Genomic DNA, 22,506 nt, shown 5'->3' with positions numbered 1-22,506 from the left:
AAACACCTTATAAAGCCAGTGGACCGAAGAAAACCTGCCGCTTCCAAGAATGAGGAATACGTACAAATCTTGCTATTGCTCTTTATGGTTTTACCATAGGTAACTAATTTTAATTCGACGGGAAATAGAATGATCTGAGCAAGGTGTAAAAGCTGCTTCTCCGCAATGTTCATCCAGTTCGAGAAGATTGTTGATCTCAAAATTGGTACCTCAAAACTGTGCATGTTATGGCAAACGCCTACACATAAAATCGATGCTCCGTTTTCCCAGTCGAAATAAGAGATGTTAGACTGTTTGAACTAATTTTTTTAACCTATTGATTGGGTTTGAGCAACCAATCCGCAGCCCTCAAAATGCTCGGCCAAATAATCTTCATGCTATCCTTGAAAGATTCCGAAGTATTCATTTGCGTACCCGAAGTAATAAAACTCTCGGGTCCTTTTTTCTATGATATCCTTTTTCCTTTATTTTTACTAATCTTTACACAAACTCTTCTGGATTCCACATAATTTTGTGCGGATCCTGCAAAATTGCCTGTTTTTGGAGCAATTTTGATCAATACAATGCTTAGCTTTTTGTCCATGGATTCCAAAACAGCAAAAAAAAACAAAGAAAAACAGGAAAATGCGGATTCTGCAACAATTCGGTTTTTGGCCTGTTGCAGAATCCGCTTACAATTTACAAAGTGGTATGAAGAATATGCTATGAAATGGTGCTAGAATATGCACCATTTCATAACATAGAACAAACGCCAGTCACACATTTTTACGCCACGAAAAAATTAGCGCAGAAATACTAGACAACTTTATCGACATGTAAGGTGCTAGTTTCATGCGTGTGAAATTGTGTTACTCGCTTTTTTGTCAACCCGGAATAAAAGAAAATCTTAAAACTTTTAACCGAAATTTTATAATACTTTTAAGTCGATCAAAAATTAAAAAATCTCAAAACCAGTAGCATATTTTAGACGCGATACAAACAACACAAACATAAAAAAAACTAGGTGAGCCAAAACTTTCTTATGTCTCGAGAAAAAACAGCTAAGGGCCCAGCTAACGCTGGAGATACGTGCTTGATAATGAATGAGTTTGCTATACTTTTTTCAAAAAATGTGATTTCAAAACTTGGACTTTGTCCAAAACCTTAGTTTTTCTCTGATAACATAAGTGAGACGAGTACAAAATTTTGAGATAGTCTATTTTCCCAACGAGGTAAAATTTCTCTTTTAAAAATTAAGGAGCCATCGCTTCTGCTTGAACAACTGTCTTAACCGGTTCTTTCAATTAAGTTTTTCATCTCAGATTTGATTGTGTATATTCCAAAAATCTTCTAAGAACGGTTAAGAAAAATCAAAAATTTTCTAAAATTGATCAAAAGGTCTAGCCGCTGAAGCAGAGGAGATTCCCAAAACAGGGTTTCTCGATAGAACACAACCTGAGAATTGGCACGGTAGTTTTTGCGTAAAGTCAAAAGCTTTCAAAACTTTGAGTTATTTGAAAGCCATACTTTTTTTTGAAACTCACGGGGCTAAGCCATTCGTAAAGGTGGCTTTCAACAACCTATTGTGTCAATTAAACCTATGATATCAGATTTGTTGAGATAGTTAGCAAGAAAAGTCCAAAAAAAGTCCACAAATCACAAGTTAAACATTTCCGATAACTTTAAATTTTTGTGTGAAGAAATAGGGCAGAAGATTCATTCAAAATGTAACTTTGATTGAACACAAAATCTCAGACTGAATAGGGTCTTTCTTGAGAAAAATCAAAAACTTTCATCCAAATGGTCGTCAAAAAAAATTTTCTTTTCTGATTACCGTAACTTTGGGTGTCAGAAAAAAATGAAAACATTCAAATGAAATTTCCACAACCCGTTCATTGAAGTGAACTCAAAATATCAGATTTGGCAGGGTAGTTTAGAGAAAATCAAAAAGTTAGAAAACGGTCAAAAATCAAAGTTAGAATATTCCTAGGGCCATAATTTATGAGCAAAAAAATTAGCCGCTCATGCAGGAAGCTTTACAAAACTGTTTTTTTTTCTTTTTCCTTGAAACCAAAGAATCAGATGCGAAAGGGTTACTTTTCGAGAAAACGAAAAAAAATTCGAAAACGTGGGTCAAATATTTTCACGCAGACTTTTTCAGAGGCTTTAAGCAGAGGAATCAGGTTAAAAGAGATTCTTGGGAGTATACAAGCATACATATGATAAGGCGGTCTTTTAATTGATACCCCTGTTTTGAAATTTAGTGGAAGTTTCTGGGAAAAACATAAATTTTTCTAATAAATTTGGAAATAATTTTCCATAATAAAAACAAGAAATTTCAACAAACCGATTGGTAATTATTCAGCCAGCTTAAAAATTGCTACGAGTTTTAAAATTGTGTTTCCCTTAAAATCACCAAAAATTAGTTTATAAGGGCAATAAAAAATTAGGCCAAAATGATTTAGGCCGAGGAAATTTTTTAGCAAATTAAAAAACAAACGAAGAAGGAATTACGAACCAAGGTAAGTAAAATTACAAATTGTGATTTCAAGGCAAATAAAATTACAAGGAGTAAATCAAACACTGAAAGCAGCATTAAAGAATGCTCGCAGCAAAATAAAACAGTTCGAAGATGTGACCACTATCAACAACAGATCAGCAGACAAATAATTGTCTAATTGATGGCAAGCAGAATCTTGATGGCCACGCCATCCAGTAAACTTTGTATGCGTCTCTCGTTATAGGCAGAACACAGAACAAGTGGCAGCAGTCTTCGGTGCGAGATTTTACTAATGAGATCTTGCTAGAGATCAACAGAAACTATACTGTACTGAAACACTAAAAAAGCAAAAACTGCCTTATTTTTTATTACAGAATAAACTATTAGTCATTAAAAGAATGCTATCGTAAGTCATTGTCTAATAAAAAACCTTACTTTATATATTTTTTCTTGAAAGATTTTAACATCATGATTTTTTTGGTATACGAACTTACAAGGTAAATGTATTGGCTCATAAGATTCTTACAAGAATCTTATAAAATTTTAGGATAAGTTAACATCCTCCTCCCCCCTCCTAAATTGAGCTTTTTCAGTTAATTAGAGTCGAGCAGTTCACATGCAACGCTTAGCAATTTTAATTTAAATTGAATACTCTTGTGGAGGATCACAATTTGATCTCTTTTAGGGGAAGTATGTTAATTTTATCCGATTTTTTTTTTCACTAAGACACAGGAATATTCTACACGAATTAAAAACATGGACTTGAACAACTGTCTTAACCGGTTCTTTCAATTAAACTTTTCATCTCAGATTTGATTGTGTATATTCCAAAAATCTTCTAAGAACGGTTAAGAAAAATCAAAAATTTTCTAAAATTGATCAAAAGGTCTAGCCGCTGAAGCAGAGGAGATTCCGGGAACAGGGTTTCTCGATAGAACACAACCTGAGAATTGGCACGGTAGTTTTTGCGTAAACTCAAAAGCTTTCAAAACTTTGAATTATTTGAAGGCCAAACTTTTTGTTTCGAAACTCACGGGGCTTAGCCATTCGTAAAGGTGGCTTTCAACAACCTATTGTGTCAATTAAACCTATGATATCAGATTTGGCGAGATAGTTAGCGAGAAAAGTCCAAAAAAAGTCCACAAATCACAAGTTTAACATTTCCGAGAACTAAGAATTTTTGTGTGAAGAAATAGGGGTAGTGATTTGCGCAGAAGATTCATTCAAAATGTAACTTTGATTGAACACAAAATCTCAGACTGAAGAGCGTATTTCTTGAGAAAAATCAAAAACTTTAATGAAAATGGTCAAAAAATTTTTTTCTTTTCTGATTGCCGTAAATTTGGCTGTCAGAAAAAAAATGAAAACATTCAAATGAGTTTTCCACAACTTGTTCATTGAAGTGAACTCAAAATATCAGATTTGGCAGGGTAGTTTTAGAGAAAATCAAAAAAATAGAAAACGGTCAAAAATAAAGTTTGAATTTTCCTAGGGCCATAATTTATGAGCAAAAAATTTAGCCGCTCATGCAGGAAGCTTTTCAAAACTGTTTTTTGTCTTTTTTTCTTCGAAAATAAAGAATCAGATGTGAGACTTTTTGAGAAAACGAAAAAAAAATCGAAAACATGGGTCAAATATTTCAACACAAACTTTTTCAGAGGCTTTAAGCAGAGGAATCAGGTTAAAAGAGATTCTTGGGAGTATACAAGTATACATATGATAAGGCGGTCTTTTAATTGATACCCCTGTTTTGAAATTTAGTGGAAGTTTCTGGGAAAAACCTAAACTTTTCTAATAAATTTGGAAATATTTTTCCATAATAAAAACAAGAAATTTCAACAAACCGATTGGTAATTATTCAGCCAGCTTAAAAAATGCTACGATTTTTAAAATTGTGTTTCCCTTAAAATCACCAAAAACTAGTTTATATGGGCAATAAAAAATTAGGCCAAAATGATTTAGGCCGAGGAAATTTTTTAGCAAATTAAAAAACAAACGAAGAAGGAATTACGAACCAAGGTAAGTAAAATTACAAATTGTGATTTCAAGGCAAATATAATTACACGGAGTAAATCAAACACTGAAAGCAGCATTAAAGAATGCTCGCAGCAAAATAAAACAGTTCGAAGATGTGACCACTATCAACAACAGATCAGCAGACAAATAATTGTCTAATTGATGGCAAGCAGAATCTTGATGGCCACGCCATCCAGTAAACTTTGTATGCGTCTCTCGTTATAGGCAGAACACAGAACAAGTGGCAGCAGTCTTCGGTGCGAGATTTTACTAATGAGATCTTGCTAGAGATCAACAGAAACTATACTGTACTGAAACACTAAAAAAGCAAAAACTGCCTTATTTTTTATTACAGAATAAACTATTAGTCATTAAAAGAATGCTATCGTAAGTCATTGTCTAATAAAAAACCTTATTTTATATATTTTTTCTTAAAATAGTTTAACATCATGATTTTTTTGGTATACGAACTTACAAGGTAAATGTATTGGCTCATAAGATTCTTGCAAGAACCTTATAAAATTTTAGGATAAATTAACATCCTCCTCCCCCCTCCTAAATTGAGCTTTTTCAATTAATTAGAGTCAAGCAGTTCACATGCAACGCTTAGCAATTTTAATTTAAATTGAATACTGGTGTGGAGGATCACAATTTGATCTCTTTTAGGGGAGGTATGTTAATTTTGTCCGATTTTTATTTTCACTAAGACACGGGAATATCCTACACGAATTAAAAACATGGACTTGAACAACTGTCTTAACCGGTTCTTTCAATTAAACTTTTCATCTCAGAATTGATTGTGTATATTCCAAAAATCTTCTAAGAACGGTTAAGAAAAATCAAAAATTTTCTAAAATTGATCAAAAGGTCTAGCCGCTGAAGCAGAGGAGATTCCCAAAACAGGGTTTCTCGATAGAACACAACCTGAGAATTGGCAGGGTAGTTTTTGCGTAAACTCAAAAGCTTTCAAAACTTTGAATTATTTGAAGGCCAAACTTTTTGTTTCGAAACTCACGGGGCTTAGCCATTCGTAAAGTTGGCTTTCAACAACCTATTGTGTCAATTAAACCTATGATATCAGATTTGGCGAGATAGTTAGCGAGAAAAGTCCAAAAAAAGTCCACAAATCACAAGTTTAACATTTCCGAGAACTAACAATTTTTGTGTGAAGAAATCGGGGTAGTGATTTGCGCAGAAGATTCATTCAAAATGTAACTTTGATTGAACACAAAATCTCAGACTGAAGAGGGTATTTCTTGAGAAAAATCAAAAACTTTAATGAAAATGGTCAAAAATTTTTTTCTTTTCTGATTGCCGTAAATTTGGGTGTCAGAAAAAAATGAAAACATTCAAATGAGTTTTCCACAACTTGTTCATTGAAGTGAACTCAAAATATCATATTTGGCAGGGTAGTTTTAGAGAAAATCAAAAAAACAGAAAACGGTCAAAAATAAAGTTTGAATTTTCCTAGGGCCATAATTTATTTAAAAAAAAATTAAGCCGCTCATGCAGGAAGCTTTTCAAAATTGTTTTTTGTCTTTTTTTCTTCGAAACCAAAGAATCAGATGTGAGAGGGTTACTTTTTGAGAAAACGAAAAAAAAATTGAAAACATGGGTCAAATATTTCAACACAAACTTTTTCAGAGGCTTTAAGCAGAGGAATCAGGTTAAAAGAGATTCTTGGGAGTATACAAGTATACATATGATAAGGTGGTCTTTTAATTGATACCCCTGTTTTGAAATTTAGTGGAAGTTTCTGGGAAAAACCTAAATTTTTCTAATAAATAGGGAAAATATTTTTCCATAATAAAAACAAGAAATTTCAACAAACCGATTGGTAATTATTCAGCCAGCTTAAAAAATGCAACGAGTTTTAAAATTGTGTTTCCCTTAAAATCACCAAAAACTAGTTTATAAGGGCAATAAAAAATTAGGCCAAAATGATTTAGGCCGAGGAAATTTTTTAGCGAATTAAAAAACAAACGAAGAAGGAATTACGAACCAAGGTAAGTAAAATTACAAATTGTGATTTCAAGGCAAATAAAATTACAAGGAGTAAATCAAACACTGAAAGCAGCATTAAAGAATGCTCGCAGCAAAATAAAACAGTTCGAAGATGTGACCACTATCAACAACAGATCAGCAGACAAATAATTGTCTAATTGATGGCAAGCAGAATCTTGATGGCCACGCCATCCAGTAAACTTTGTATGCGTCTCTCGTTATAGGCAGAACACAGAACAAGTGGCAGCAGTCTTCGGTGCGAGATTTTACTAATGAGATCTTGCTAGAGATCAACAGAAACTATACTGTACTGAAACACTAAAAAAGCAAAAACTGCCTTATTTTTTATTACAGAATAAACTATTAGTCATTAAAAGAATGCTATCGTAAGTCATTGTCTAATAAAAAACCTTACTTTATATATTTTTTCTTGAAAGATTTTAACATCATGATTTTTTTGGTATACGAACTTACAAGGTAAATGTATTGGCTCATAAGATTCTTACAAGAATCTTATAAAATTTTAGGATAAGTTAACATCCTCCTCCCCCCTCCTAAATTGAGCTTTTTCAGTTAATTAGAGTCGAGCAGTTCACATGCAACGCTTAGCAATTTTAATTTAAATTGAATACTCTTGTGGAGGATCACAATTTGATCTCTTTTAGGGGAAGTATGTTAATTTTATCCGATTTTTTTTTCACTAAGACACAGGAATATTCTACACGAATTAAAAACATGGACTTGAACAACTGTCTTAACCGGTTCTTTCAATTAAACTTTTCATCTCAGATTTGATTGTGTATATTCCAAAAATCTTCTAAGAACGGTTAAGAAAAATCAAAAATTTTCTAAAATTGATCAAAAGGTCTAGCCGCTGAAGCAGAGGAGCTTCCCAAAACAGGGTTTCTCGATAGGACACAACCTGAGAATTGGCACGGTAGTTTTTGCATAAAATCAAAAGCTTTCAAATTTTGAGTTATTTGAAGGCCAAACTTTTTGTTTCGAAACTCACGGGGCTTAGCCATTCGTAAAGGTGGCTTTCAACAACCTATTGTGTCAATTAAACCTATGATATCAGATTTGGCGAGATAGTTAGCGAGAAAAGTCCAAAAAAAGTCCACAAATCACAAGTTTAACAATTCCGAGAACTAACAATTTTTGTGTGAAGAAATAGGGGTAGTGATTTGCGCAGAAGATTCATTCAAAATGTAACTTTGATTGAACACAAAAACTCAGACTGAAGAGGGTATTTCTTGAGAAAAATCAAAAACTTTAATGAAAATGGTCAAAAATTTTTTTCTTTTCTGATTGCCGTAAATTTGGGTGTCAGAAAAAAATGAAAACAATCAAATGAGTTTTCCACAACTTGTTCATTGAAGTGAACTCAAAATATCAGATTTGGCAGGGTAGTTTTAGAGAAAATCAAAAAAATAGAAAACGGTCAAAAATAAAGTTTGAATTTTCCTAGGGCCATAATTTATTTATAAAAAATTAAGCCGCTCATGCAGGAAGCTTTTTAAAACTGTTTTTTGTCTTTTTTTCTTCGAAACCAAAGAATCAGATGTGAAAGGGTTACTTTTTGAGAAAACGAAAAAAAAATCGAAAACATGGGTCAAATATTTCAACACAAACTTTTTCAGAGGCTTTAAGCAGAGGAATCAGGTTAAAAGAGATTCTTGGGAGTATACAAGTATACATATGATAAGGCGGTCTTTTAATTGATACCCCTGTTTTGAAATTTAGTGGAAGTTTCTGGGAAAAACCTAAATTTTTCTAATAAATTTGGAAATAATTTTCCATAATAAAAACAAGAAATTTCAACAAAACCGATTGGTAATTATTCAGCCAGCTTAAAAAATGCTAAGTGGATTTTTATAATTGTGTTTCCCTTAAAATCACCAAAAATTAGTTTTTAAGGGCAATAAAAATTTAGGCCAAAATTATTTGGGCCGAGGAAATTTTTTTGCGAAGCAAAAAACAAACGAAGAAGGAATTACGAACCAAGGTAAGTAAAATTACAAATTGTGATTTCAAGGCAAATAAAATTACAAAGAGTAAATCAAACACTGAAAGCAGCATTAAAGAATGCTCACAGCAAAAAAAAACAGTTCGAAGATGTGACCACTATCAACAACAGATCAGCAGACGAATAATTGTCTAATTGATGGCCGGCAGAATCTTGATGGCCACGCCATCCAGTAAACTTTGTATGCGTCTCTCGTTATGGGCAGAACACAGAACAAGTGGCAGCAGTCTTCGATGCGAGATTTTACTAATGAGATCTTGCTAGAGATCAACAGAAACTATACAGTACTGAAACACTAAAAAAGCAAAAACTGCCTTATTTTTTATTACAGAATTAAAAAACTATTAGTCATTAAAAGAATGCTATCGTAAGTCATTGTCTAATAAAAAACCTTACTTTATATATATTTTCTTGAAAGAGTTTAACATCATGATTTTTTTGGTATACGAACTTACAAGGTAAATGTATTGGCTCATAAGATTCTTACAAGAATCTTATAAAATTTTAGGATAAGTTAACATCCTCCTCCCCCCTCCTAAATTGAGCTTTTTCAGTTAATTAGAGTCGAGCAGTTCACATGCAACGCTTAGCAATTTTAATTTAAATTGAATACTGGTGTGGAGGATCACAATTTGATCTCTTTTAGGGGAGGTATGTTAATTTTGTCCGATTTTTATTTTCACTAAGACACGGGAATATCCTACACGAATTAAAAACATGGACTTGAACAACTGTCTTAACCGGTTCTTTCAATTAAACTTTTCATCTCAGATTTGATTGTGTATATTCCAAAAATCTTCTAAGAAAGGTTAAGAAAAATCAAAAATTTTCTAAAATTGATCAAAAGTTCCAGCCGCTGAAGCAGAGGAGATTCCCAAAACAGGGTTTCTCGATAGGACACAACCTGAGAATTGGCACGGTAGTTTTTGCGTAAAGTCAAAAGCTTTCAAATTTTGAGTTATTTGAAGGCCAAACTTTTTGTTTCGAAACTCACGGGGCTTAGCCATTCGTAAAGGTGGCTTTCAACAACCTATTGTGTCAATTAAACCTATGATATCAGATTTGGCGAGATAGTTAGCGAGAAAAGTCCAAAAAAAGTCCACAAATCACAAGTTTAACATTTCCGAGAACTAAGAATTTTTGTGTGAAGAAATAGGGGTAGTGATTTGCGCAGAAGATTCATTCAAAATGTAACTTTGATTGAACACAAAATCTCAGACTGAAGAGCGTATTTCTTGAGAAAAATCAAAAACTTTAATGAAAATGGTCAAAAATTTTTTTCTTTTCTGATTGCCGTAAATTTGGGTGTCAGAAAAAAAATGAAAACATTCAAATGAGTTTTCCACAACTTGTTCATTGAAGTGAACTCAAAATATCAGATTTGGCAGGGTAGTTTTAGAGAAAATCAAAAAAATAGAAAACGGTCAAAAATAAAGTTTGAATTTTCCTAGGGCCATAATTTATGAGCAAAAAATTTAGCCGCTCATGCAGGAAGCTTTTCAAAACTGTTTTTTGTCTTTTTTTCTTCGAAAATAAAGAATCAGATGTGAGACTTTTTGAGAAAACGAAAAAAAAATCAAAAACATGGGTCAAATATTTCAACACAAACTTTTTCAGAGGCTTTAAGCAGAGGAATCAGGTTAAAAGAGATTCTTGGGAGTATACAAGTATACATATGATAAGGCGGTCTTTTAATTGATACCCCTGTTTTGAAATTTAGTGGAAGTTTCTGGGAAAAACCTAAATTTTTCTAATAAATTTGGAAATAATTTTCCATAATAAAAACAAGAAATTTCAACAAACCGATTGGTAATTATTCAGCCAGCATAAAAAATGCTAATTGGATTTTATAATTGTGTTTCCCTTAAAATCACCAAAAATTAGTTTATAGGGGTAATAAAAAATTAGGCCAAAATTATTTGGGCCGAGGAAATTTTTTAGCGAATTAAAAAACAAACGAAGAAGGAATTACGAACCAAGGTAAGTAAAATTACAAATTGTGATTTCAAGGCAAATAAAATTACAAAGAGTAAATCAAACACTGAAAGCAGCATTAAAGAATGCTCACAGCAAAAAAGAACAGTTCGAAGATGTGACCACTATCAACAACAGATCAGCAGACGAATAATTGTCTAATTGATGGCCGGCAGAATCTTGATGGCCACGCCATCCAGTAAACTTTGTATGCGTCTCTCGTTATGGGCAGAACACAGAACAAGTGGCAGCAGTCTTCGATGCGAGATTTTACTAATGAGATCTTGCTAGAGATCAACAGAAACTATACAGTATTGAAACACTAAAAAAGCAAAAACTGCCTTATTTTTTATTACAAAATAAACTATTAGTCATTAAAAGAATGCTATTGTAATTCATTGTCTTATAAAAAACCCTACTTTATGTTTTTTTTCTTAAAAGAATTTTACATCATGATTTTTTTCGTATACGAATTTACAAGGTAAATGTATTGGCTCATAAGATTCTTACAAGAATCTTATACAATTTTTAGGATAAGTTAACATCCTCCTCCCCCCTCCTGAATTGAGCTTTTTCAGTTAATTAGAGTCGAGCAGTTCACATGCAACGCTTAGCAATTTTAATTTAAATTGAATACTCTTGTGGAGGATCACAATTTGATCTCTTTTAGGGGAAGTATGTTAATTTTATCCGATTTTTTTTTCACTAAGACACAGGAATATTCTACACGAATTAAAAACATGGACTTGAACAACTGTCTTAACCGGTTCTTTCAATTAAACTTTTCATCTCAGATTTGATTGTGTATATTCCAAAAATTTTCTAAGAACGGTCAAGAAAAAAATCAAAAATTTTGTAAAATTAATCAAAAGTTCTAGCCGCTGAAGCAGAGGAGAGTCCCAAAACAGGGTTTCTCGATAAAACACAAGCTGAGAATTGACACGGTAGTTTTTGCGTTAAGTCAAAAGCTTTCAAAACCTTGAGTTATTTGAAGGCCATCCTTTTTTTTGAAACTCACGGGGCTTAGCCATTTGTAAAGGTGGCTTTAAATAACCTATTGTGTCAATTAAACCTATGATATCAGATTTGGCGAGATAGTTAGCGAGAAAACACCAAAAAAAGTCCACAAATCACAAGTTTAACATTTCCGAGAACTAAAAATTTTTGTGTGAAGAAATAGGGGTAGTGATTTGCGCAGAAGATTCAATCAAAATGTACCTTTAATTGAACACAAAATCTCAGACTGAAGAGGGTATTTCTTGAGAAAAATCAAAAACTTTAATCAAAATGGTCAAAATTTTTTTTCTTTTCTGATTGCCGTAACTTTAGGTGTCAGAAAAAAATGAAAATAATCAAATGAGTTTTCCACAACCCGTTCATTGAAGTGAACTCAAAATCTCAGATTTGGCAGGGTAGTTTTAGAGAAAATCAAAAAGTTAGAAAACGGTCAAAAATCAAAGTTTGAATATTACAAGGGCCATAATTTATGAGCGAAAAATTTAGCTGCTCATGCAGGAAGCTTTTCAAAACTGTTTTTTTTTTCTTCTTTTTTTCTCGAAATCAAAGAATCAGATGTGAGAGGGTTACTTTTCGAGAAAACGAAAAAAAAAATCGAAAACATGGTTCAATTATTTCCACACAGACTTTTTCAGAGGCTTTAAGCAGAGGAATCAACTTAAAAGAGATTCTGGGGAGTATACAAGCATACATATGATAAGGCGGTCTTTTAATTGATACCCCTGTTTTGAAATTTAGTGGAAGTTTCTGGGAAAAACCTAAATTTTTCTAAAAAATTTGGAAATAATTTTCCATAATAAAAACAAGAAATTTCAACAAACCGATTGGTAATTATTCAGCCAGCTTAAAAAATGCTAAGTGGAGTTTTAGAATTGTGTTTCCCTTAAAATTACCAAAAATTAGTTTTTAAGGGCAATAAAAATTTAGGCCAAAATTATTTGGGCCGAGGAAATTTTTTTGCGAAGCAAAAAACAAACGAAGAAGGAATTACGAAGTCAAGGTAAGTAAAATTACAAATTGTAATTACAAGGTAAGTAAAATTAAAAGGAGAAAATCAAACACTAAAAGCAGCATTAAAGAATGCGCACAGCAAAAAAACAGTTCGAAGATGTGACCACTATCAACAATAGATAAGCTGACAAATGATTGTCTACTTCATGGCCTACAGAATCTTGATGGCCATACCATCCTGTAAATTTTGCATGCGTCTCTCGTTATGAGCAGAACATAGAACAAATGCCAGCAGCCTTCGGTGCGAGATTTTACTAATTGTATGCTACAGATCAACAGAAACTATACAGTACTGAAACACTAAAAAAAAGCAAAAACTTCCTTATTATTTTTTTTACAAAATAATCTATTAGTCATCAAAAGAATGCTATCGTAAGTCATTGTCTTATAAAAAAACCTTACATTGTATTTTTTTTCTTCTCAAGAATTTTACATCATAATTTTTTCGTATACGAACTTACAAGGTAAATGTATTGGCTCATAAGATTCTTACAAGAATCTTATAAAATTTTTAGGACTAAGTTAACATCTTCCTCCCCCTCCTAAATTGAGAATTTTCAGTCAATTAGAGTCGAGCAGTTCACATGCAACGCTTAGCAATTTTAATTTAAACTGAATACTTGTGTGGAGGATCACACTTGATCTATTTTAGGGGAGGTATGTTAACTTTATCCGATTTTTATATTCACTCAGACACGGAAATATTCTACACGAATTAAAAATATGGACTGTGAAAAACTGAAATGTTGTATTTATGTTTCAACTGTGTTCGACCTGTTTTGACTGCTCGGTCCATGTATCAGCTGTGATCGACCTACTTTTTACTGTGCTCGACGTATCTATCAACAGTGCTCGATCTATGTTTTGACTGAGCTCAAACAGCGCTTCGGCTGTTCTCGACTTTATTTTCTAGTGGTCAAATTCTCGACTACCGACCAATAGGAGTGCTGATTTTTGAACTGAAAGTTTGCGGCAACACTGAAAAATTTCTTCATATTTTATAAGACTCACTAAAAGGTTCCATGACTTTATATTTCTGACAGAGGTGTTTTGAGCAGATTTTTGATTAAAACATGATATAATTTTTTCACAAAACATCAATTTTTTATATAAACACTAATTAAATTTCTCAAAAAAAACACAACAATTCAACTGATTAGCCCATTTGTTGACTGCTCTTTACTTGAGTTTTGTCTGTTGTCTTTGCTCGAAACTTTTTTTGAATTTTTATGATCGGAATTGAGTATGTTTTGACTGAGTGTTCGACATATAAAAGCTTCTTGAGTGGGATTTTTCAGTCGCAATCCTACACTTTTTGTTCTGAATTTTGAAAAACGTTACGGAATATTTGTGCTCGTGGTGGTTTTCTTTCCAGACAATTTTCGACTTTTTAACTAGCCATTTTTGACGGAGTTTTTTTCAGCAAAAGGTATTATTGTCCTTAGCTCAAGTGAGCCAAAAGGTATTGTTGTCTACAGCTCAAATTTAAAATAATATTTGATGACATGTTATCATTTTTCGTAAAATTGTGGGTGTTTAAAGATTACCAGTGTGACCAATTCGGCATAATTAACGCGTGATCATTTCGCGTTTTTTACGCGTAAGCGGAGATATAATCCGTCGAAAAAATTGTTCCAAATTGGTTAAGGCCGGCTATTTGTCATTATTAATACATTACTTGGAGCATAATCTATCACCCTTTCACCTTGTATTTGGCGCGTGGGGAATGGCAAAAAATCTCGAAAATTAGAAAAATGTATAAAATCATTTTTTTTAAATTTATTCTAATTCTTAGACCAACACTGCTCCATAGGCCTTAAAAAGCAGTCGAAACACTCAAAGCTTTGCCATGATATGAGCAGTCTTGTCTGATATGGAAAACCGTAACGGCTTTAAGACAGCAATTTTTCGTAGGCGAGGCGAAAAATTGCCGAAATTAGAAAACGAGTTTTTTGCAAAGAAACTAAATGATGGCGTCACTCAAGAATATCAGAATTGAGTATTCAACAATCTGAAAAAAATTGTAAAAATCTATAAGAAAGCAAACGAATCCAGGCAATTAAAAATAATATTGACTGATTTAAAAACAAACAGATGCATGAGCTTTCGAATTTTGCGAAATTGAAACTGGGTTTTGAAAAAAACTAAAACAAATTCTGAAAAAATAAATAAAACAAAATTTTTTGGATCTGCTTGAATTGTATAGCAAAACTCTGCTGTGCTGTTATAATTCAGTTTCTGTTAATAATGACTTCGGTTGTGCGCAACAGCCATTTAATCAATAGAACATCTAACGCTTCTGATTAGCTGAAAACTTTCCATCATTCTGCGCCTCCATCATGAAAACTCTCCCCGAAACTAATGAGAAAGTTTTGCTTAGTAGTTTTGTGAAACATTTCAAATCCCACACTTGCTAAAACATAGCGTTTTGGTTGTTTTATATAGCAAAAACAGTTTATTTTGAAAATTTTTTCATTTTGTATACAATTGATGCTCAAGTGAGGTGGGGGAAAAGAGAAAGAGCCATTTCGAATTACTTTTTCAATAACTGTGGCAAAGTTTTTTGCGATGAATTTCCGTTTCTAAAATGCTACCAAAAGGTCGTTTGCAAAGTTTGTGCTTTACAGTCAAAATCATCGTCAAGAACCTTGACCCGAGATGACTGTAACACTTTTTTCAATTATAAAGGCATATTTATCTATATGAAAAATAATAATAAGCTTGTCAACTAAATAGTAAGCATAACTTCATTATCTGTTTCAAATGGCTTGTAGGGCAAATATATTTGCTATGAAATTCTGTGGTAACTGGCTTTTTAGCTCAAGGCTGACAAATTTTTTTTCATCTGCTCGAATTGTATAGCAAAACTTGGCTGTTCTGTTATAATTCAGTTTCTGTTAATAATGACTTCGGTTGTGTGCAACAGTCATTTAACCAATAGAACGTCTAATGCTTCTGATTAGCTGAAAGTTTTCCATCAACCTGCCTCTCCATCATGAAAACTCTCCCCGAAACTAATGAGAAAGTTTTGCTAAAACATAGCGTTTTGGTTGTTTTATATAGCAAAAACAATTTATTTTGAAAGCTTTTTTCATTTTGTATAAAATTGATGCTCAAGTGAGATGGGGGAAAAGAGATAGAGCCATTTCGAATTACTTTTTCAATAACTGTGGCAAACTATTTTGCGATGAATTTCCGTTTCTAAAATGCTACCAATTGTCGCCTGCAAAATTTGTGCTTTACGGTCAAAACTATTGTCAAGAACCTTAGACTCAAGATGACTGTAACACTTTTTTCAATATAAAGGCATATTTATCTATATGAAAACCAATAACAAGCTTGTCAAATAAATACTAAGCAAAACTTGATTATCTGTCTCAGATGGCTTCTAGGGCAAATATATTTGCTATGAAGTTCTGCAGTAAGTGGCTTTTCAGCTCAAGGCTGTCAATTTCGTCAACTGCCGCCTAAGTGAGATCGAATTTATCAACAAAACTCAACGTTCCTTCTTGCTGTCTCAAAAAGCAACCCAACCAAGATTTAGGTTGGGACGTTAAACGTCTTTAACAGTGAATGGGCTTTGTCACACCGTTTGAAACCTTGTACAGAGAAGAAAAAGTACTAAAAGAAAAGTCGGCATGCCAAATTTGCGAAAATAGTCCGTATCGATTCCAACTGTATAAGCAGTCCCCGTTTTATGGTTTCATTAATTCCCAAAGTCAAAACCTGCATGCATATTCGACCTATTGAGTGAAAGTCTGAAATTCCTCAACTTTTGGATTAGGGCTTTCCTTTTTCTTTAAGTGAAAGGAAAGTTGTTATAGCGCATAATACAGCCAGATAAAATGTTCCCTCAAAAGACCTGAAGCCATGTACTAAGTTTCGCTAGAAGGGGTTAAGAAATCTATAAAACAAGAATTTCTAAATTTAGAAGTATTCAAAAGATTTTCAACTCAAAATACAATTTGAATCGCAGCGGTGACTTTGCTCAATTTTACCAGGATTTGCGCCCACTCAGCTTACCTGCGTATTTACAGTTATAATCAAATCGAGATTTATAAACATAAGCTCCTGGAAATGTAAATTTCTGTAGGAGTGAATTTTTATTGTCCTGTGATAATTTGCGCCATGCCAATTGGTTTCAATGACCCAAAACCTGCAAACAGTTTTTGAATTGAGTTCAAATCATTGATATTATTTGCAAAAAAATTAAGTTATCCGCACAATGAGCTTACGATTTCTGTAATTATTTCAAATCTTAAAAAAAAACAGTTGTAAATCTGAAAAGTCATGGAAACTATAGAGCTCAATAAATCTGACACAAGCAATTTGAAGTCCAAATCAGCCGATTTTGAAGCGAACAACAAGGTTTCAAAATCGAAGCGTTTAGGCGACAAAACCGAAATAAAATCACCCGAAAGAGATTCCGCAGAAGATAAGCAAAAACTTGGCGAAGTAAAAGACGAGGAGTTATATGTTAATGTGAGCAGCAGCAGCAAAAAGAGCAACGAACCCACTTTGTTGACAGTTGAAGAAGACGACGATGACTTAGATTATGATATAACACTTACGTCATCTAACGTGGCTGGTGGTGCAGATGAGGACGTGTCATTTGTTTCGGTGGTGGAGCCTTCGCCGATGGGACTATGCACCTTATTTGAGGTGGGTTCAAGGTTTTGCAAGATATCACTGGCAACAATTCAGTTTGGTTGTCAGTAAAAATATATCGAAAAATGATAAATAATTTGTCAAACTAATTTGTCCCAATTCAGTTTTTCTGTGCACGGGCCGAAAAAATTGAAGCCTGTTTCCGGATATTTATGACAGGCTTCTAAGTATTTAGTAAGTATTTGACCACCATCTGACAACCATCCTGAAAAACAAGTAACCATTAACTTCTACAAAATTTTCCAATTGCTACTTTTCCCAGTGAGAGTATAGTTAAATGCTAGAAAAAAATTAGATATTTGTTTCTATTTAGATCAACTTCTGCAAAATTTTCCTGCCAATTCCTACTTTTCCCAATGAGAGTATACTTAAATGTTAAATTTTTGTTTCTATTTAGATTAACTTCTACAAATTTGAGCTGTTTGAACCTATTTACAACTACTGCAACTTTTTTTCTGTTTTACCGATGCATGTTTTTTGGCAGAAGTAAAATTGAATTTTGTAATCGAACCTTCATCAGGACCAAATAGCTATGGTTTTACAAAGATTAAATTTTACTTGGCTGCTGTTTGAAAGGCTGAAATTTTTTTCTTGGTAAAAACGTTTGAAACATTTTCCTGCTAATTACTATTTTTTTCATTAAGAAGTGCTTAAAACTTTAGATGTTTCGTCCTATTTAGACAGTAGTACAAACTGATCAATTTAATGATTTTCTAGGAAGAAGATTTGGTCACCATTGGAGAAATAGCTCGTTTCTGGATGCAGATTCAGAAAACCCAATCTGATTCCAACTCCGTCGAAAGCCAATCAGAAGTAGCTTCCAACATCAACGAAGCAGTTCTCTGTCTGTGTGAACAAAGTGTGAAAACTCTACTCAAACTCTACCAAACTTGCCCGTTGAGATTTTTCGCCGACCAATTGAAAATCAGTCCCCATACATTGTGCATTACACTTCAGGGTAACGCAGTCGCTCTGGACATCCAAGTTCAGTCGGGAGGGGGCGACGGTGACTCGTGGGATTTTTTTGACGCCCCCGAGCGACATGATTTGCAACTGCAACATGAATTGATTAACATTTCGAATATTTTCACGAAGCAAGACGAAGAAAATGCTATCAGAAAATTTGCAGCAAGGGTAAATAGCTTCGGATTTATCTTCTAGCTCAGTTATTATTTTATAATAAATCAGACAATATTCGTAATAAGCATCTTCAATTTTGCTTATTTTTCAGATATTATAGGAAACTTGAGAGCAAACTGAGAATAAAATAAAATTGATTCAAACAGCGCATAGTTAGGGGACACCCTTCAATTGATCGTCTCTTTCGTACTAATTTTTTTAAATTTTCATTTTCAGCTGACCAACCGTAAAAATTTTCCTAAAGGCAGATTCCAAATATGAAGGCGTGCGCCAAAAAAAAGCAATTTTTGGACCAAAACCTTTAAAAAATGACTCAAAAACGGCCTTTTCGCATGTTTTATTTTTTCAAAAAACGCCTGTAGCGCAGAATTTTTTTCTCAGAATCGGGTCTGTATTTTGTTTTGAGAAAATTTGGGAAAATCAACCGATCGACCCAAAAAAAATTGCCACATTTTTTTTGGAAATCCGCATCAAAAACCTAGATTCACCTCTGTATACAAAGATACGTTTTTTTATCAAGCATTATTTTTCTGAAGTCTCGACTTTTTCTGAAGTCTCGAATATTTTTTCTTAATTTGAGCTCCATCTTTAGTGTCACATTTACTCTCTGGGGCTAACACTGAAGACCATTTGGGACCTCAGATTCTTCTCAGTCAAAGATGAAAAAAAGAAAGACGACAAAGATCGTGTAGTGTTTGACCTTGAGAAGGAACTGGCTCTGCTGCTGAACAAAATGTCCCACCACAACGCCCAAAAGAGACCGGATAGCCTATGTGAGTTTTTCAATTTATGCCTGATTTTCCACCTTCTTTCGATTCTTTTCTGATTGCCGTAACTTTAGGTGTCAGAAAAAAATGAAAATAATCAAATGAGTTTTCCACAACCCGTTCATTGAAGTGAACTCAAAATCTCAGATTTGGCAGGGTAGTTTTAGAGAAAATCAAAAAGTTAGAAAACGGTCAAAAATCAAAGTTTGAATATTACAAGGGCCATAATTTATGAGCGAAAAATTTAGCTGCTCATGCAGGAAGCTTTTCAAAACTGTTTTTTTTTTTTTCTTTTTTCTCGAAATCAAAGAATCAGATGTGAGAGGGTTACTTTTCGAGAAAACGAAAAAAAAAATCGAAAACATGGTTCAATTATTTCCACACAGACTTTTTCAGAGGCTTTAAGCAGAGGAATCAACTTAAAAGAGATTCTGGGGAGTATACAAGCATACATATGATAAGGCGGTCTTTTAATTGATACCCCTGTTTTGAAATTTAGTGGAAGTTTCTGGGAAAAACCTAAATTTTTCTAAAAAATTTGGAAATAATTTTCCATAATAAAAACAAGAAATTTCAACAAACCGATTGGTAATTATTCAGCCAGCTTAAAAAATGCTAAGTGGAGTTTTAGAATTGTGTTTCCATTAAAATTACCAAAAATTAGTTTTTAAGGGCAATAAAAATTTAGGCCAAAATTATTTGGGCCGAGGAAATTTTTTTGCGAAGCAAAAAACAAACGAAGAAGGAATTACGAAGTCAAGGTAAGTAAAATTACAAATTGTAATTACAAGGTAAGTAAAATTACAAGGAGAAAATCAAACACTAAAAGCAGCATTAAAGAATGCGCACAGCAAAAAAACAGTTCGAAGATGTGACCACTATCAACAATAGATAAGCTGACAAATGATTGTCTACTTCATGGCCTACAGAATCTTGATGGCCACACCATCCTGTAAATTTTGCATGCGTCTCTCGTTATGAGCAGAACATAGAACAAATGCCAGCAGCCTTCGGTGCGAGATTTTACTAATTGTATGCTACAGATCAACAGAAACTATACAGTACTGAAACACTAAAAAAAAGCAAAAACTTCCTTATTATTTTTTTTACAAAATAATCTATTAGTCATCAAAAGAATGCTATCGTAAGTCATTGTCTTATAAAAAAACCTTACATTGTATTTTTTTTCTTCTCAAGAATTTTACATCATAATTTTTTCGTATACGAACTTACAAGGTAAATGTATTGGCTCATAAGATTCTTACAAGAATCTTATAAAATTTTTAGGACTAAGTTAACATCTTCCTCCCCCTCCTAAATTGAGAATTTTCAGTCAATTAGAGTCGAGCAGTTCACATGCAACGCTTAGCAATTTTAATTTAAACTGAATACTTGTGTGGAGGATCACACTTGATCTATTTTAGGGGAGGTATGTTAACTTTATCCGATTTTTATATTCACTCAGACACGGAAATATTCTACACGAATTAAAAATATGGACTGTGAAAAACTGAAATGTTGTATTTATGTTTCAACTGTGTTCGACCTGTTTTGACTGCTCGGTCCATGTATCAGCTGTGATCGACCTACTTTTTACTGTGCTCGACGTATCTATCAACAGTGCTCGATCTATGTTTTGACTGAGCTCAAACAGCGCTTCGGCTGTTCTCGACTTTATTTTCTAGTGGTCAAATTCTCGACTACCGACCAATAGGAGTGCTGATTTTTGAACTGAAAGTTTGCGGCAACACTGAAAAATTTCTTCATATTTTATAAGACTCACTAAAAGGTTCCATGACTTTATATTTCTGACAGAGGTGTTTTGAGCAGATTTTTGATTAAAACATGATATAATTTTTTCACAAAACATCAATTTTTTATATAAACACTAATTAAATTTCTCAAAAAAAACACAACAATTCAACTGATTAGCCCATTTTTTGACTGCTCTTTAGTTGAGTTTTGTCTGTTGTCTTTGCTCGAAACTTTTTTTGAATTTTTATGATCGGAATTGAGTATGTTTTGACTGAGTGTTCGACATATAAAAGCTTCTTGAGTGGGATTTTTCAGTCGCAATCCTACACTTTTTGTTCTGAATTTTGAAAAACGTTACGGAATATTTGTGCTCGTGGTGGTTTTCTTTCCAGACAATTTTCGACTTTTTAACTAGCCATTTTTGACGGAGTTTTTTTCAGCAAAAGGTATTATTGTCCTTAGCTCAAGTGAGCCAAAAGGTATTGTTGTCTACAGCTCAAATTTAAAATAATATTTGATGACATGTTATCATTTTTCGTAAAATTGTGGGTGTTTAAAGATTACCAGTGTGACCAATTCGGCATAATTAACGCGTGATCATTTCGCGTTTTTTACGCGTAAGCGGAGATATAATCCGTCGAAAAAATTGTTCCAAATTGGTTAAGGCCGGCTATTTGTCATTATTAATACATTACTTGGAGCATAATCTATCACCCTTTCACCTTGTATTTGGCGCGTGGGGAATGGCAAAAAATCTCGAAAATTAGAAAAATGTATAAAATCATTTTTTTAAATTTATTCTAATTCTTAGACCAACACTGCTCCATAGGCCTTAAAAAGCAGTCGAAACACTCAAAGCTTTGCCATGATATGAGCAGTCTTGTCTGATATGGAAAACCGTAACGGCTTTAAGACAGCAATTTTTCGTAGGCGAGGCGAAAAATTGCCGAAATTAGAAAACGAGTTTTTTGCAAAGAAACTAAATGATGGCGTCACTCAAGAATATCAGAATTGAGTATTCAACAATCTGAAAAAAATTGTAAAAATCTATAAGAAAGCAAACGAATCCAGGCAATTAAAAATAATATTGACTGATTTAAAAACAAACAGATGCATGAGCTTTCGAATTTTGCGAAATTGAAACTGGGTTTTGAAAAAAACTAAAACAAATTCTGAAAAAATAAATAAAACAAAATTTTTTGGATCTGCTTGAATTGTATAGCAAAACTCTGCTGTGCTGTTATAATTCAGTTTCTGTTAATAATGACTTCGGTTGTGCGCAACAGCCATTTAATCAATAGAACATCTAACGCTTCTGATTAGCTGAAAACTTTCCATCATTCTGCGCCTCCATCATGAAAACTCTCCCCGAAACTAATGAGAAAGTTTTGCTTAGTAGTTTTGTGAAACATTTCAAATCCCACACTTGCTAAAACACAGCGTTTTGGTTGTTTTATATAGCAAAAACAGTTTATTTTGAAAATTTTTTCATTTTGTATACAATTGATGCTCAAGTGAGGTGGGGGAAAAGAGAAAGAGCCATTTCGAATTACTTTTTCAATAACTGTGGCAAAGTTTTTTGCGATGAATTTCCGTTTCTAAAATGCTACCAAAAGGTCGTTTGCAAAGTTTGTGCTTTACAGTCAAAA

At 33.2% G+C, this 22,506-nt stretch overlaps 2 protein-coding genes across 2 annotated transcripts in view; one reads left to right on the top strand and one right to left on the bottom strand.

Moving 5' to 3' along the window:
* LOC134844626 (uridine-cytidine kinase-like 1) overlaps nucleotides 1–22,506 on the bottom strand; it is a 345,869-nt gene that overhangs the window by 239,108 nt on the left and 84,255 nt on the right. The window lies entirely within an intron of this gene.
* On the top strand, nucleotides 16,506–21,454 carry LOC134844780 (uncharacterized). The gene is made up of 4 exons (XM_063861596.1): nucleotides 16,506–17,189; nucleotides 17,913–18,329; nucleotides 18,928–19,108; nucleotides 21,417–21,454. The coding sequence occupies exons 1-4, from the start codon at nucleotides 16,818–16,820 to the stop codon at nucleotides 21,452–21,454; spliced, it is 1,008 nt and encodes a 335-aa protein (XP_063717666.1). The 5' UTR covers nucleotides 16,506–16,817.

This window comes from Symsagittifera roscoffensis, chromosome 4 (genome assembly GCF_963678635.1).
Source record: "Symsagittifera roscoffensis chromosome 4, txSymRosc1.1, whole genome shotgun sequence".
In the NCBI taxonomy this organism is placed as follows: domain Eukaryota; kingdom Metazoa; phylum Xenacoelomorpha; order Acoela; family Convolutidae; genus Symsagittifera; species Symsagittifera roscoffensis.
Note: the sequence above shows the minus strand (reverse complement) of the source record. Positions and strands in the feature narration are given on the sequence as shown.